General features: G+C 40.9%; 1 protein-coding gene across 1 annotated transcript in view; it reads left to right on the top strand.

Annotated features, from left to right (window-relative positions):
- Positions 1-16,326, top strand: part of Phlpp2 (PH domain and leucine rich repeat protein phosphatase 2) — a 67,627-nt gene that overhangs the window by 7,850 nt on the left and 43,451 nt on the right. The window contains exon 2 of the mRNA XM_028768611.1: positions 676-944. Coding sequence (XP_028624444.1) covers positions 676-944 — 269 coding nt within the window. The remainder of the gene's footprint in view (positions 1-675; positions 945-16,326) is intronic.

Below are 16,326 nucleotides of genomic sequence, written 5' to 3'. Positions count from 1 at the left end.
GTCTCACAACAAAAGGCTGAGAATCTGGTAGTTGTTGAGCCCATGAGACTAGCTGTCTTAGCAGTCTGAATCTAGTGCTAGAGTCTGGGAAGATTCTTGAAGAGCTGCTGGTTCCCAGTCTGAGCTGGAATCTTGACGAAGATGGATTTAGTACCAGTTACAGTAACAGGATAGACGAACTTGCCAGCAAAGTGAGGGCAGTCAGGCACTAGCAAAGCTTCCTTCTTTGTGTCCTTTTATGTGAGCTGCCAATAGGTGTGGCCCAGGTGTAGGGTGAATGTTCCTGCTTCAAAATCTGTTTAAGAAGATCCCTGCCAGGCGGTGGTGGCACATGCCTTGATCCCAGCACTTGGGAGGCAGAAGCAGGCGGATTTCTGAGTTCAAGGCCAGCCAGGTCTACAGAGTGAGTTCCAGGACAGCCAGGGCTACAGAGACAGAGACAGAGACAGAGACAGAGAGAGAGAGAGAGAGAGAGAGAGAGAGAGAGAGAGAGAGAGATCGATCTTCTTCACTGGTGCCCTGCAATGTGAGCCTAGTCGATTCTAGATGTCAAGTTGACAATCAAGATTCGCCACCTCCAAGGGGATGCTTGGCCAGCTTTGATTATAAGGACCGAACACATGTCATTCAGACAAATGTTCTTGTTAATAATTTCTTTCTCTTGGTATTTTTTAGAGAAATATGAAACACAATGGGAGCAGAAATTGTTTGACTAGAAGAAGTAGGTTTGGTTCTCGAGAAAGAGACTGGCTAAGAGAAGATGTGAAGAGAGGCTGTGTTTACCTTTATGGAGCAGACACGACCACTGCCACTACAACCACCACCTCCTCCTCCTCTTCTGATTTACATCTTGTCCTTTGCACAGTAGAGACACCAGCGTCAGAAATATGTGCTGGAGAGGGAAGAGAAAGTCTCTATCTACAGCTTCATGGAGATCTGGTCAGGTGAGCTCTGGAGGTTTTCTTCTTATTGAAGTTTTATTTTGTTTTGAGTCTTGGGTGGCCCTCATGCATTAACGTGGTCTTAAACTCACAATTCTGCTTCAGTCTTTTAAGTTCTAGGATTATAGGCATGCACTACTATACTGAGCTGAGGTCTGAGTCGTAACACTGATTCTCCTGTGATATTAGTAATTTGTCTATCTGATTGGAAGTAGGCCTGAGAGTTAGAATCACATTCTGTAAGTGATGGTGATTTTAGAGTCAATGGCCTTGAAAAAGATTTATCCTTGGAATAATTAATGTTTTTTAAAATTACTGTTTTGTATGTAGTGTGTCCACATATTTATGTATGTTCCTGTAGGTCAGAGGTTGATGTCAAGTGTCTTCCTCTATTGCTTCTTAAAGGTTTATTTTGAACTATGTTTAGGTGTGTGTGTGTGTGTGTGTGCACGCGCGCGCGTGTAGGTACGTGCATGTGAGCTGTCTGACTTGCACGGTGGAAACCTAACTCAAGTCCTCTGGACCAGCAACAATTGCTCCTAACTGCTAAGCTATCTCTCCAGCCCTGTTTTATGAGGTAGCTTCTGAACTGGGAGCTCACCAACTGTTAGACTGACTGATCAGTGAGCCCTGGGTCTTCCAGACTCTGCCTCTATTGCTAGTGTTACAGGCATGCATCGGCCTTTACTGACTGAGCATCTTCCCAGTCTCTTACTTTATGATTCTCAGTCTAAAAACTATAATGAAGGAAAATTTGATAGTTTAGAATGCATCGTAGGTCCTATATACAAATTTAAAGATTTAAAAAGTTATCTTTTGGGGAATTTTAAGTAGAACATAGTTGAAGTATACAAAAGGGTACAGAGTGAGAAGTAAGTGCTTTGCAGAGTGCGCGGTAAGTCCTTCCCTGTCCATTATTCTGGAGCTAGCTATGGCTTCTCATGAAGACAGTTGCTACTTTGTTTCTTAAGCATACACATTCTCATACCTCCACATCCACATCTTAAAAGCAATGATGCTGTACACAACACATTGTGACTTACTATCTCTGAGAGATATTTCCATATCCATGTTTATATAAATATCATTTACTTAATATCTACATGACTATTCCACTTTATGAGTCACCATAATTTTAGCTAATTTCCCTAATCTCTCATTATGGATATTAGCCTGCTACCAGTTGTTAGCACAGCAACCAGTGCCACAGCTGAATTCCTCTGTGTCTGCTATCTCACACAGAGGGCTTTCTCTGTAGGGTAAACCCCTAGAACTGCAGTTATCCTTGGTCAAAGGAATATGACCATTTATAATTTTTGATAGATATTTTTAACTTCTTCAAAGAGATTATATTCCCATCTAAAATATAAAAATACGGGCCTAGAGAGATGATTCAGCAGCTAAGAACATTTATCTGCCTTTCCAGAGGCTCTAGGTTCAGTTCCTAGCACCTACATAGTGGTTCTCAAATATCTATAACTCCAGTCTCAGGGGACTTAGCATCCTTCTCTGGTCTCCGTGAGCATCAGGCATGGACATGGTGCACAGACATACACATAGGCAAAACATCCATATATGAAAAGAAATCTTTATTTTTTAATTAAAAAATCCTGGAAATAAAATATACAATATACTCATTTCTTCTTTACTTTCTCCAAAACATTAATATTAAGTTTTGTATGTAAGTGTAGATACATACTCTTGCATGAGCTGAACTTGCTTATAAAGATAACCATTATTTGTTTGTTTGTTCATTTATTTTCTTGCATTTCTGGATTTAAGCCCAAGGCCTCAACCATATTAGACAAGCACTGTACACTGAGCTATGCTTCTAGACTTTGTTGGCAGTTTTCAAATGAGAGACTCGTGAAGTCAGCTTTCCAAAGACAGTTGTTTTCTAACCCTACTGGAAGTTGAATAGGAGGTTTTCTGTTTCTTTTTGAGACAGGGTTTCATGTAGCCGAGGTTAGCCTTGACTTCGTGATCCTTCTGCCCTTCCCTCCCAAATGCTCAGGATCACAGGTGTGTACCACCATACCAGGCTTAAGTAGGGGTTTTAATATTTATTTCCCTTAATGATTGAAGTTGAGCATATTTGCACAGGCTTAAATGTAATTTGTGTCTTAAATTTTTTATATAAATATAAAGGCAAATAGTCTTTGTCTTAGTTAGGGTTTCTATTGCTGTGAAGATACACCACCACACAGCAACTCTTATAAAGGAAAACATTAATTGGGACTGGCTTACAGTTTCAGATGTTCAGTCCATTATTGTCATGGCAGGAAGCATGGCAGCATCCAGGCAGACATAGTGCTAGAGAGGTAGCTGAGATTTCTACATCTGGATGGGTAGGCAGCAGGAAGAACTAATTAGCCATTGGGTCTGGCTTGAGATTCTGAGAACTCAGAACCCACCTCCCTCTTCTTCCAATAAGACTACACCTCCTAGTAGTGCCACTGCCTGTGGATCTGTGGGGGCTATTTTTCTTCAGACCACATTCTACTCCCTTTCTCACATAGGCTTGTAGCCATATCATGGTCTATCACAGTATCAGCACTATTTAAAAGTCCAAAGTTCAAAGTCTCTTCTGAGACTCATGCAGTCTCTTAACTGTGATCCTGTATAAAATCAAAATGAAAAAACAGAACACATACTTTCATATAATGGCACAGGATATTCATGAATTACCGTTCCAGAAGCGGGGAAAGGGAACATAATGAGGAAATGCTGGACCGAAGCCAGACAAAAACCAGCTGGGCAAACTCCAAACCACATCTCCATGTCTGATGTCAAAGTGCCCTTTAGATCGTTAACTCCTTTCAGTTTTGTTGGCTGTAATATACTTCTTTCTCTTGGGCTGGTTCCACCCCCTGTTAGCAGCCCTCCTGGGCAGGTGTCCCATGGCTCTGGTGTCTCCAACATTTTGTGGTCTATAGGCAATCCAGGCTTGACCTTCATTGCTTCACACTGTGACCTCTAGGCCTTCATGCAGGCACACCCTGACATATGCCTGGCCTCAGCTGCTTTCCTTAGTTGTGGAGGAAGATTCCATAACCTCTTTCTTCTGTCCTTGACTCTAAATCGAGAACCACGTGGCCAAAGCTGCCATGTTCTGCTGCTTGCTGGGGCTGGAACATGGCCCCATTGTTCAATGACATCTTCACCAGCTTTCTCTTGTCCTTCACTGCTTAAGCTTGGCTGTCCTGGAACTCAATCTATAGCCCAGACTGGCCTTGAATTTAGAGATCTGCCAGCCTCTGCCTTCTGAGTGCTGGGATTATATGTGTGCAACACAGTGCCTGGCCCTAAACTTTTCTTTAATTCCCTTTTACTTTCCTTTAGTTCCATCTCAGGAGTTGGGAGCTTCGCTGGGTAGGATCTTGTCCTGACATCAGCTCTACCTTTATTCCATTTGGCGTCAGGCTTTTCTTTAGTCTGTTTATCACCTCGAACACAGAACTTACCTCCATTCCACTTTCTGAAGTCCCCTCTCCCCTCAAACTGTACAGTTTGTATTTTTTTCTTGGTCAGCTTGCTCCTTTTCTGCCTAAGAGTGAACACTAATAACCACACCTCAGAGTCAATACTAGGTTGTTTTGAGATTTTTCTCTGTCAATGCAATTAATCCAAAACTCTTCAGTTTAGCCCGAAGCAGACTTTTCAGACAAAGGAAAAAGCAGCCACATTCTTTGCCAAAATATTATGAGAACAGTCTATAGGCCACACACTAGAATTCTTCTCTGAAACATCTTGAGTTGGGCCCCTATAGTTCAAATCACCCCCTGCACCACTGCTTGCATGGATCTGCTAGTATGGCCCATAAAGCCTCACTTAAAGTGTTCACCATCTTTTTAAATTGAAAATTCCAAAGTCTGCATTTCTCCAAACAAAAGACTGGTCCAGCCTATCACAGCAATATCCTAGTTCTCCTGATACCAAATTCTGTCTTAATTATGGTTTCTGTTGCTGTGAAGATATACCATGATCACAGCAACTCTTATAAAGGACAACATATTAATTGGGGCTGTCCTCTAATTCAGAGGTTCAGTCCATTTTTGTCTTGGAAGGAAGCATGGCAGCACACAGGCAGACATGGAGCTAGAGAGGTAGCTGAGATTTCTACATCTGGATGGACATGCAGCAGGAAGAATGAATGAGCCTCTGGGCCTGGCTTTTGGGGGCAGTGATATTCTTCTTCCAACAAGACCACACCTCCTAGTAGTGCCACTCCCTGTGGGCCTATGGGGATCAATTTCACTCACACCACCACAATTTTACAGTATTTTTTATACTGTGCATCTGAACTCTAGTTCAACGTTAAAAAAAAATAGTTCTGAAATGCTTCAGTATATGTTTCTATCCTTTTCAGTAGTAAACAGAAACAGAAGTCCAAGCTGTGGATTTAGCGTTATTGAAGTGTGTATGTAAAGTAGCTTCTTACACCTTAGAAGTGTGGTAATAATAGTAACACCTTTAGCTGAGCCCAAAGCTGATGCCTCTTTAAAAGTGTGAACTGAGGTTCACTGTGATTCCTTTTAGGATCTGGATGAAATCCTGAAAAAGTAGATTAGCATTTGAATGTTTTCTTTGTTCCCAAGTTAACTACAGTTCCTAAATCCTTTTGTATAACGAGAGGATCAGAGGGGGTGATCCTTAGGCTCTTCTAAATCTTAACTTGAATCTGATCTAATTTTATCAGGCGGAAAGCCTTGACCTAGATTATAGCTGGTAGTGATTGATGGTGCTCACTTGTTTAAGCAGATGTCTTATTCATTTACCAGTGTTTACATTAGAAGATGCCAGGAATATGAAGACACACCCTCCATACTGTGTTCCCACTAGTTGTGCAATTAGTTAAGAATTCAAATGTGATATAGTTTATTAACATGAGAATGTAAAATTTAATTAAAGTGGAAAGTTTATCTCTTGTTAGCCCCGTAGCTTTGATAATTAATAGTGAAGTAGCTCTTTAGAGATATAATTTATTAGAAAATATTGAAAACAGTGTTGAACTTTGGATGGATATAACAGGTGTGCTTTCATTACTGGAGGTAGAGCTCAAGACCTTACACATCTAAGGAGAAGAAAGAGGCTGCCTGGTCTCAACTAATCCCGTGAGCTTATTGGCACTAGTCAGTCCCTTAGTATATTACCCATTTTTCTCATCACATCTTTACAAGAACTTTAAGGTTGTCTCTTTCCTTTTCTATGAGGAAGACTAATGCTATGAGAAGGTCCAATGACTGGTCCAAGGTCAGGCAGATATTGCTGGGCAATTGATGGACCTGATTCACATTCAAGGACTCCTGAGTAAAGGCCGCAGAGGAGAGGAACTGGTGCAGCAACTCTTCTTACTCAGTTTTACTGCCTAATCGTGTCTGTTCCCAGATCTCGGAGATCTCTTTCTTAGTTGTCAATGGCTTGAGTTTAGTATTATCTGATCAGAGGGGTAGGTCCTTTCTTCAGAATAGCCCTTTGTGAGGTAGTTGATAATTGCTGAAGCAGAGTTGTTTTTGAGAGCCTTTCTTGCTGATTACTGAAGTGTTCTGTGTGTTTATTGAAGAAATTTTGGAAAATGAAAAAGCATATTCACCATATATGCTTTATATAGATTTCCTTATTAAATCCAAAGGGTCTTGTGAAGTAAATGGTTTCCACTGTATAGGCATAGTAAGTGCTAGTTAAGAGGGAATACTCTGACCTCAGAGTATCAGCTAGCAGGTGGTGGAGCTAAGCTTGAGCTCTGGCATTCTAGTACCATATCTTTTCCTAACAACCTATATTGGTAACTTTTTTCACTAGATATTTTACAATTACACATACACCTTTTAATAATTATATATTTGAGCCCATATCATATATTCATTTTATATCCTTGTAATTCTCTTAGTATAAGAGCATCTTAATTTTATGTTATTAAAAATTTGACTTTAGATACCAGTTTTAATAGTAACAGATTATTCTATCTTATAGATACATTGTAAGTGGTTTAAAAATTGAGTGTTGGGGGCCAGGGAGATGATTCAGCACCTTTTGCCAAGCCAGACAAGTTGGATCCCTGGGATTCACATAGTGGACATCCATGCCGTGGTGTGTGTATGCATATACATGCACACTGAATATAAAACTTTTTGTTTTGAGAGCAAAGCTAGATGTGTTGATATACACCTGTCCAGTACTTGGGAAGTGGAGGCAGGAAGATAAGAGCTCCTGGTCTTCCCTCAGCTACATATGACGTTGGAGGCCAGCCTAGACTGCCTGAGACCTTATCTCCAAAACTGAAAAAAAATAATTGAGACTTAATATACTTAGATTGGATTATAGAATGAAAAAGTGTGGTTCAAATCCTGTCCCTGACGATTTACCATGCAAGTCTATAATGTTCTGTGCCTTATGGATTTGTGGAATGGAGAATATTTTTATTGTTTATTATTATGTTATATAATTTATTATATTATATTGTTTATTAAATCCATTGTGTACGATATGAAAAGTAATGAGTTACTACTTGTAAGTAACACTTATTAAACTGTCCACCTAGGAACCTTGTTAAGGTATAGATTCTGGCTGTGTGGTGGTAATGCATACCTTTAATCCCAGCACTTGGGAGGCAGAGGCAGGTGGATTTCTATGAGTTGGAAACTAGCCTGGTCTACAGATTGAGTTCCAGGTCAGCCAAAGCTACACAGAGAAACCTGTCTTGAAAATTATAAATAAATAAATAAATAAAATGCATATTCTGATTCAGAAGATTGCAATAGCCCGAGATCATACTTCTGATTTGTCTCATTGCTTGGTTTTTGTCAGATAGGGTTTTGCTATGTAGCCCTGGTTGGCCAGGTACTTTCTTTGTAGCTCATTGTGGCTTTGAACTCATAGCAGTTTTCCTGCTTCAACCTTGCCTTCTGAGTGCTGAGATTACAGGTATTCATCCCCATATCTGACTTTTGAGACAGTAGCCCTACTAAGCTCCTATGTGATACATAGCACTTTAAGTATCAGTGAAGTAAAGCACTTAGAATGTTGTCTGGTACCACCTAATAAGTATTCATACATTCCACCTCACTCAGGGGCATATGTGTGGTAAGCATGTGCTCAGCCATTGAGCTAGTTTCCCAGCCTGGTGCTTAGTAAATATTCCCTATATGGGTTGTTTCAAATCACTCAACTCTTAAAAATAGTATTGTGTTAGCTAAACCACTGCATGTAATCCTGGCTAGGTCCTGGAAATCTATTTTCTCTAAATTATTCCTTTTTTCTTTTCTTTTAAGTTCTATTTATTTGTTCATTTATTTCTTTTACTATTTTATTTTCCTATTAGGTGTTTGTATGGTAGTTTGAATAAGAATGGCCTCCACTGGCTCATGTATTTGAATGCTTAGTCACCAGAGAGTGACCCTATTTGAAAGGATTGAAAGGATTAGGAGGTGTGGCCTTGTTGGAAGTGTGACCCCGGGAGTGGGCTTTGAAGTCTCAAAAACACTTACCAAGCCCAGAGTCTCTCTGCCTGAGGATCAGACTGAGGCTCTTAGCTGCTGCTCTAGCACCTGGCTGCATGCCACCTTGTCCCCGACCATGATGATAATGACTAAGCCTCTGAAACTGTAAGGGAGCTCCCAACTAAATGCTTTCTTTATAAGAGTTGCCTTGGTCATGGTATCTCTTCACAGTAAAAGAACAGTGACTAAGACAGCTTGTGACTCAGTTACACTGGAAGGGTCACAAACTTAATTGTAGCACTTGAAGGAACCTTTCTTTGAGAGAGCATCTACTAGTGAAGTAAACAAGTGTATAACAGCCCAACAGCACCCTCATATCCATTGTGTGTTCTTGGTTGTGCCAATTGCTTAGGATGTTATCCAGCGTTTAGGGGGCAAGAGAAAGAAAAGCTTAGTATCTCAAATGTGTGGCACAGCAAATTTTCCTGCCTCCAGAGCCAGGACCTTCCCACTGGGAGTCACTGAGGTAACTTATTTCCTTTTGTTTTATAAATGTGGAAGAGGCCTAGAGAATTGGTTGGATCATGTTCCTGTAGTTGATTGACAGGAGAGTTGCATTGGGAAAAAGTATTTCCATCTCAGTCTGTTCTTTACCTTGTACTGTTTGGCCTTGTCTTTTTCTGTTGAGCTGTTTAAGTAGCAAATGACTCATCAGTGAAGTTTATTGTAATCATTGCCTTCAGGCTGAAAAGTTGTAATAAGATCATACATAATAAAAACAGATTGCCCTTTGACTCACTGTCATATATCTGCTCTTGTTCTTAGTGACCAAAATGACTAAGATGTCAAGTGTTTAATAGCTATCTGTTAAGCTCTGAGAGCTGATAGGCTCTTACAGCAGAAGATAACACTGGAGGGATTTGGGCTCCTGAGTTCTAACCTTTCTGTCACTGCTGTGTGACTTTTTACAAGTCATCAAAACTGTTTTGTATAGATAGATACACACCTATAGACATACACATTTCCATACCATACATTTCCTTTTCACCCCCCTCAGTGCAGTGCTGAGGATCAAACAAACAAACAAGAACTTATTCTACAAATCCTTGTTTGTTTGTTTGCTTTTTGGATTTTTGAGACAGGCTTTCTCTGTATAGCCCTGGCTGTCCTGGAACTCACTCTGTAGACCAGGCTGTCCTCAAACTCAGAAATCCGCCTGCCCCTGCCTCCCAAGTGCTGGCATTAAAGGCATGTGCCACCACAGCCTGACTTGTAGATTAAGTTCTTTACTGAGCTAAATTCTCATCCCTCTTTACCCTATTTTGAAGTAGAGTGAAATTTCTTGTTTCTGGATTTATACCAGACTGTTACTGAAAGAAGAAAAGAGGATTTGGGTTTTCTTTACATTTCAGCACTCTGTTTTTTCAGCTTGTGCCTCATGTAGCCCAGGCGGGCCTTGAACTTGCTGTGTAGCCAAGAATGACCTTGCCCAGGAGCGTCACCTGTCTTTAACTCCTGCTTTTACCTCCCATGTGCTGTGATTACAGGCGTGTGCCACCACACCTGGCTTTAGTACTCTTTTAAGACTAAAAAACTGTGTTAGGCTGGAGAGAGAGCTCAGTGATTCCTGCACTGTAAATAGTAACCAAGTAAAGTCCAAGCGTGTGGACCTGAGTTAGATCCCAAGAACCCAGGTAACAGAGCCGGGTGTGGTTGTGCCCCTTGGGTTTTGAGTGCTGGAGATGTGGAGCTCGAGGATCGCCGGCCAGCTGTGCCAGGCTGCTTGGTGAGTCTTGGCTGATTAGAGACTCTGTCTAAATACAAACGTAGGTGGTACTGGAGAAACAATACCCAAGGTTGTCCTCTGGCCACTGTATACATCATTCATTTGAACATATAGCCACATACATGCTACACATGAATGTGTTACACAGTATACATGAATGTTCACTGTGTTATATGTTGTAAAAATCAACATAGATAACTTATTTTCAAACTTTCTTTTGTATTTTGGTACTTATAAAACCAGTATGTGTTTTACAGTCAGTGGGAGGTGATAGTTTAGTTGGCAGTGATTTTTCTCTTATAGTGTTTGTTCTGACACCATCTCGTTCACTGCAGTGTTCTTAATGTGCCAGGGTCAATGATGACTTCAGAAATTAAGGGCAATTTCTTGGAGTCGCAATCTGTGAAAATCCCTTAAATTTTACTGACATTAAAAAACTTGGCCCAGTTTTACAATTAAAAAAAAAAAAACTTAGGTGTAAAAAAATCACAGATAGTAAAATATCAGTATATATTTTTGCTCAGAGTGTCTATGGTTTTTTCCCCTGTGGAGAGAATAAAAATTATATTATAATAAAAGAAGAAGAAAGAGCTGGGGAGATGGCTCAGTGGATATTGCCTTCTGATTCCCAGGACCCACATGGTGGAAGGAGAAAATGGATTCCTGCAAGTTGTCATATGACTTTCTTATGTGTACTGTGTGTGTGCCTGTACCTTATACCCCATGCACAGGCACAAACTAAATAAATGTAATAAAAATTAAAAGAAAAAACAAAAGGGTGGGGAGGTATACAGGATTAAGATACATTCTATACATGTATGAAACTGTAAAAGAATAAATGAAAGATACAAACAAACAAACAAAAAAGAGGAATGTCCTTATTTCAGAATGGTGCAGCTCCTCTGGGGTACCCAGGCCATCTGCATGTCTGGATAATTAGATACAAATTGAAAGTTCCCATGAGCTGCTCAAGTTCAGTAGTTCCTGGAAGACTCAGCAGAAGGGAGAAAAGTACTGTAGGCAGAGTTAGAGTTTGGATGTAAAGGATGCAAGTAAGAACCATACCTAAGGAGAAGCAGGGCAAGGTCTGGGAGAATCCCCAGCTATGTGTTTACCAACCAGAAAGCTTTCCTGACCTTGTACAGAACCTTTGTTAGTGCTTAGTATAAAAGTCCATGTTCACTAGTATCTTAGTTATGGTTTTACTGCTGTGAGCAGATACCATGACAAAGGCAGTTCTTATAAAGGACAACATTTAATTGGGGCTCACTTACAGGTTCAGAGATTCAGTTCAGTATCATCAAGGCAGGAACATGACAGCATCCAGGCAGACATGGTGCAGGAGAGCTGAGAGTTCTACATTTTCATCTGAAGGCTGCTAGTAGAATACTGGCTTCCAGGCAGCTACTACAAGAGTATTGAAGCCTATACTCACAAGGCCACACCTACTCCAAAAAGGCCACACCTCCCAACAGTGCTACTCTCTGGGCCAAGCATATACAAACCATCACATTCTACTCCCTAGCCCCCATAGGTTTGTTTAGACATATGAGTCTAGGGGGGCCATACCTAAATATAGCGTAATGCAAAATACATTTAGTCTAACTTCCAAAGTCCCCAAGGTCTATAGCAGTCTCAACAATGTTAAAAGTCCAAAGTTCAAAGTCTTCTGAGATTCATCCAATCACTTAACTGTAATCCTCTAAGCAAGACAGGAAACCAGCTGGGCAAACTCCAAACTCTGTATCTCCTTGTCTGATGTCAAAGCAGTCTTCAGAACTCCAACTCCTTTTTCATCTCTGTTGACTGCAACAGATTTCTTTCTTCTGGGCTGGTTCCACTCTCTGTTAGCAGCTTTCCTCAGCAGATAGCCCACAGCTCTGTCATCTCCAACATCTTGGGGTCTCCAAGGCAACTTCAATGTCTGGATCCACGTATGATTTTCTGGGCTCCTCCAAAGGTCTGCTGTCACTTCTCCAGCCCTGCTTTCTGTAGCACTCTTAAGCTCAGATTGATCCACTCCACTGCTGCTGCCGTTCTTGGTGATCATCCCATGGTACTGGCATCTTCAATACACTGGGGTCTTCAGCTGCAACTAGGCTTCACCAATAGCCTCTCATAGGCTCTTTTCACATTGCCAAGCCTCAAATCCTTTGCACATGACTCCTTCAGTCCTAGGCTGTCAACTGCAACTGAGGCTGCACCTTCACCAATGGCCTTCCATGGCCTCACACAGTACCAAATGTTAACTGCTCTTCATGACCCCTTCATGCCTTCAAAACCAGTATCACACATTACCAAGTACAGTTGCAGCATGAGGTACAACCTTGGCTATCTCTGGAACACAGATTCTTTGTGCTCTCAAAAAACACTTCCTAGAAGATTTCAACTCACTGATGCTGGTTTCTTCTTAATTGCCGTTAATTTCTTAGCTTCAGCCAGCCATCATCAATTGTCCAGTCAGTAGTCCTTTCTCTTCTGGACTCTAAAGCCAGAGGAGGCACATGGCCAAAGCTGCCACTTGGTGGGGCTGGAACATGGTCCCCTTGATCTATTACGTTGTCACAAGCTTTCTGTTTTCTAACCTGTTCACTGCCTAAGCTTGGCTGTCCTGGAACTTGCTCTGTAGACTGACTTTGAACTCAGAGATCTTCATGCCTGTCTCCTAAGCACTGGGATTAAAGGTGTGGTCTACTAAGCCTGGATTTAAGTTTTTCTTCACCTAGAACTTGCTCTGTTCTAGGCTAGCCTTGAACTCAGAGATCTACTTGTCTTTGCCTCCTGGGATTAAAGGTTTGTACTACCAAGCCGAGACCTAAACTTAGCTGGGTGGGATCTTGCCCCAAGGTCACCACTCCCTTAATTTAATGTAATATCCTTCAACACAGGACTCCATTCCTTTCCAAATCCACATTCTTCCAGACAAAAGTGTGGTCAGGCCTATCACATCAATACCCTACTCCTGGTACCAATTTCTGTATTAGTTATGGTTTTACTGCTGTGAATAGACTCCATGACCAAGGCAAGTCTTACAAAGGACAACATATATTTGGGGCTGGCTTACAGGTTCAGAGGTTCAGTTCAATATCATCAAGGTGGAAGCATGGCAGCATCTAGGCAGGCATGGTGCAGGCAGAGCTGAGAGGTCTACATCTTCATCTGAAGATTCCCACAGTGCCACATCCACTCCAACAGGACCACATCGTCTAATATTGCCACTCCCTGGGCAGAGCATATACAAACCATCACAGTGGCCTATACTTAAAATCTAAGCTGGGTGATATAGACAGCAGGACCACTGCAAGATGGAGGTGAATCTGGACTATATAGTGAGTACCAGGGCAGCCAGTGCTGTATAGCTAGGCCTTGTCTCAGAACACTGTGCTGCCTAAATAAGTAATGATACAAGGTTTACTATGTCTGCGTCTTTATGTGCTGTATGTTCTCCTCTGGCCCCCTTTTTAGTAGTAGTAGCAGCAGTAGCAATAACAACAGTAACTGGAAACCAGAAGATATATTAAGCTGGACATAGTAGGACATATTTAGAATTTCACATTTTAGAGGCTAAGGCACAACTGTCAGAAGTTCTATGCCAGCATGGGTTATAACAGCAAGCACAACAAAAAACTAAGCTGAGCAGGAGGAAGGGAAGCCCAGGTGTTGGTTTATTTTTGGTGTGCTTTGTACAGCAGTGTGCAATATTCTCTTTGGTTCTTATTTTGATGAAGGTGTTTGTATGCAGCTTTTGTAGTGATTACTGTTTTCATTTGACACATATATATATAAAACTTAAATCCTGTTGTGTCAGCATTCTATAGTTATTCAAATATAAAAGACTTACCTTCTTTATAACTTGTGTCTTTACAGAGAAGTATGTTATATTTCTTCTTTATTTGTTGTTGTATTGGTTTTATTTTTTGAACCAAGGTCTTACTTTGTAGCCTTGGCTGTTTTGGAACTTTCTATGTAGACCAGGCTAGCCTTGAACTCACAAGAGATCTGCTCGTCTCTGCCTCCCAAGAGCTAGGACTAAAGGTGTGCACCACTATATCTGACTGTCCTAGTCAGGGTTTCTATTGCTGTAAAGAGATACCATTACCATAGCAACTATTTTTTATAAGGAAAACTTTTAATTCAGGCTGGTTTACAGTTTAGAGGTTAGTCCATTGTCATCATGGTGGGTGGGGAGCATAGGGGCATGCAGGAAGATGTGGTGCTGGAGAGATCTGGATTGGCAGGTAACAGGAAGTGCGAGTGAGCCATTGGGCCCGGCTTGAGCTTCTGAAACCCCAAAGCTTACTCCCAGCGACACACTTCTTCCAACTAGACCATACCTACTCAAACAAGGCCACACCTCCTAATAGTGCCACTCCCTAAGAGCCTGTGGGGGCCATTTTCATTCAAACCACCACACTGGTTTTCATATTTTTGAAATCAATGTAATTCCTAAATGTTCTTTAAGACCTTTTGAAGGTGCATAAACTTAGTCCTTGTTTATTAGTTGTTTCATGTTGAAGAGATGCTTTTTATTCTAATTAAAATGTATTATCACTCTTAACTTTTTTTACATATGTGTGTGTGTACATGTGTGTTGGGGCACATGTATGCTCATGTGGGGATATAGAGGTCAGAGGACAACTTGTAGGAGCTGATTCTCTCTTTCTACCCAGTGAGTCCCAGGAATCACAGTCAGGTGCTCAGGTTTGGTCTCACTGATCTCAGTCCTAAATTGTTTTTGAATTACAATTGTCAGTATGTTCGGGGACACGTTACATGCAAGAGAGTTTGCTAAGCACTCCGCATGCTGTATAGTTCTTGTAAGAAAGCAGGTAGTCTTAGTAGCAGCCCCATGGATTGACTTTTCCTTCTTATTACACTGGTAAGGAGTTCACTACAGGAAGGTTAAAGAAGCAGTGCAGGCAGAGGATCAATGATAGAACTGAGTCTCCAGCCACGACATCTATTACTGTTTGCTTTTTGATAAAAAGAATTACCTGAGGATCTGTCTGCTGTTGAGACTGCTGAACTCCTAAACTCTACAATTTTTATAATTTCAAAGTATCTTAAATCTGATTTAAAATGCAGACTCATCAGGAGCCTTAGCTTTTAGTCTAGGCCTTGTGGTAAAAAAATTTGAGGGTGGGAGGGGTTGTTGTGCCTTTCATCCCTAGGTGTTTTGAAAGTGTCTTCTGTAAAGACAGTGGAGGCACTTGGTGCCTGGAGCAGAGTAGGAAACACAGTCTACATGTATGTTTGTATGTGTAGCTTGTTTGAAATTAGTTATGGATGAGTATAATTTATATTACACATTTTTGTTGGGTTATTTTTTTTCTGTCTTTAAATTTAGATCAGAAATATTCAGAGGACCCCAGGAGCTCTCTGGGAGTTTTCCCAACCCCAATTTATTTGTTTGCTTGTTTTTTTGAGTCAGGATCTCATAGCTCAGACTGACCTCAACCTCTTAATCCTCCTGCCTGACCACAGTGCTGGGATTTTTGAGGCACATACCAGCAGAGTTGCTTTTAAGAGTCTTTAAAGAGGTGTGTGAGGTTGAACCACTCTAATTTAACTTTTCATTTGCAGTCCCTAGTAAGGATGTAGTGATGCTTTCCAGAACCTGCATGGCAGACTGCCTCAGCAGACTGACTAGAGAAGGAAGCATGAAATGTCAGCTGTTTCTGTTAAACCATCTGTTAAGAAATTAAAAAAAAAATGACTGGACATGGTGACATACATCTGTAATCCTAACACTTGGAGGTAAAGGCAGGAGAATCAGGAGTTTAAAGTCTTCTCCAGCTGCATAATGAGTTCTAGGCCAGCCTAGCTTACATGAGACCCTTTCTCAAAAAAAACAAAACCCAAAAAAGATAAATTCACAAAAATGAAAAGCAACAAGTGTCACTTTTTAAACTAAACTTTATTTTTAAAAACATTTTAAGTAATGTATGTTACTATACTTTGGGTATAATTGTTTTAAGATAAATAAATCTTTGGAAATTCTTACTTTTAATTTCTAATTCAGTTATATCAGTGAATAGAGGGCATGTAAACAGAAGCTTCTTGTGGGCCTCACAGTGTCAAGAGGAATCCTGAGATTCATCATGAAAACCACTTGTGTAGATTACTTGTATGATATGAAAACAGACAGATCGAGGGCTGT

Source organism: Grammomys surdaster, unplaced genomic scaffold (assembly GCF_004785775.1).
Source record: "Grammomys surdaster isolate TR1022 unplaced genomic scaffold, NIH_TR_1.0 187, whole genome shotgun sequence".
Lineage (NCBI taxonomy): Eukaryota > Metazoa > Chordata > Mammalia > Rodentia > Muridae > Grammomys > Grammomys surdaster.
The sequence above is the reverse complement of the archived record's forward strand: the minus strand, read 5'-3'. Positions and strand labels throughout refer to the sequence as shown.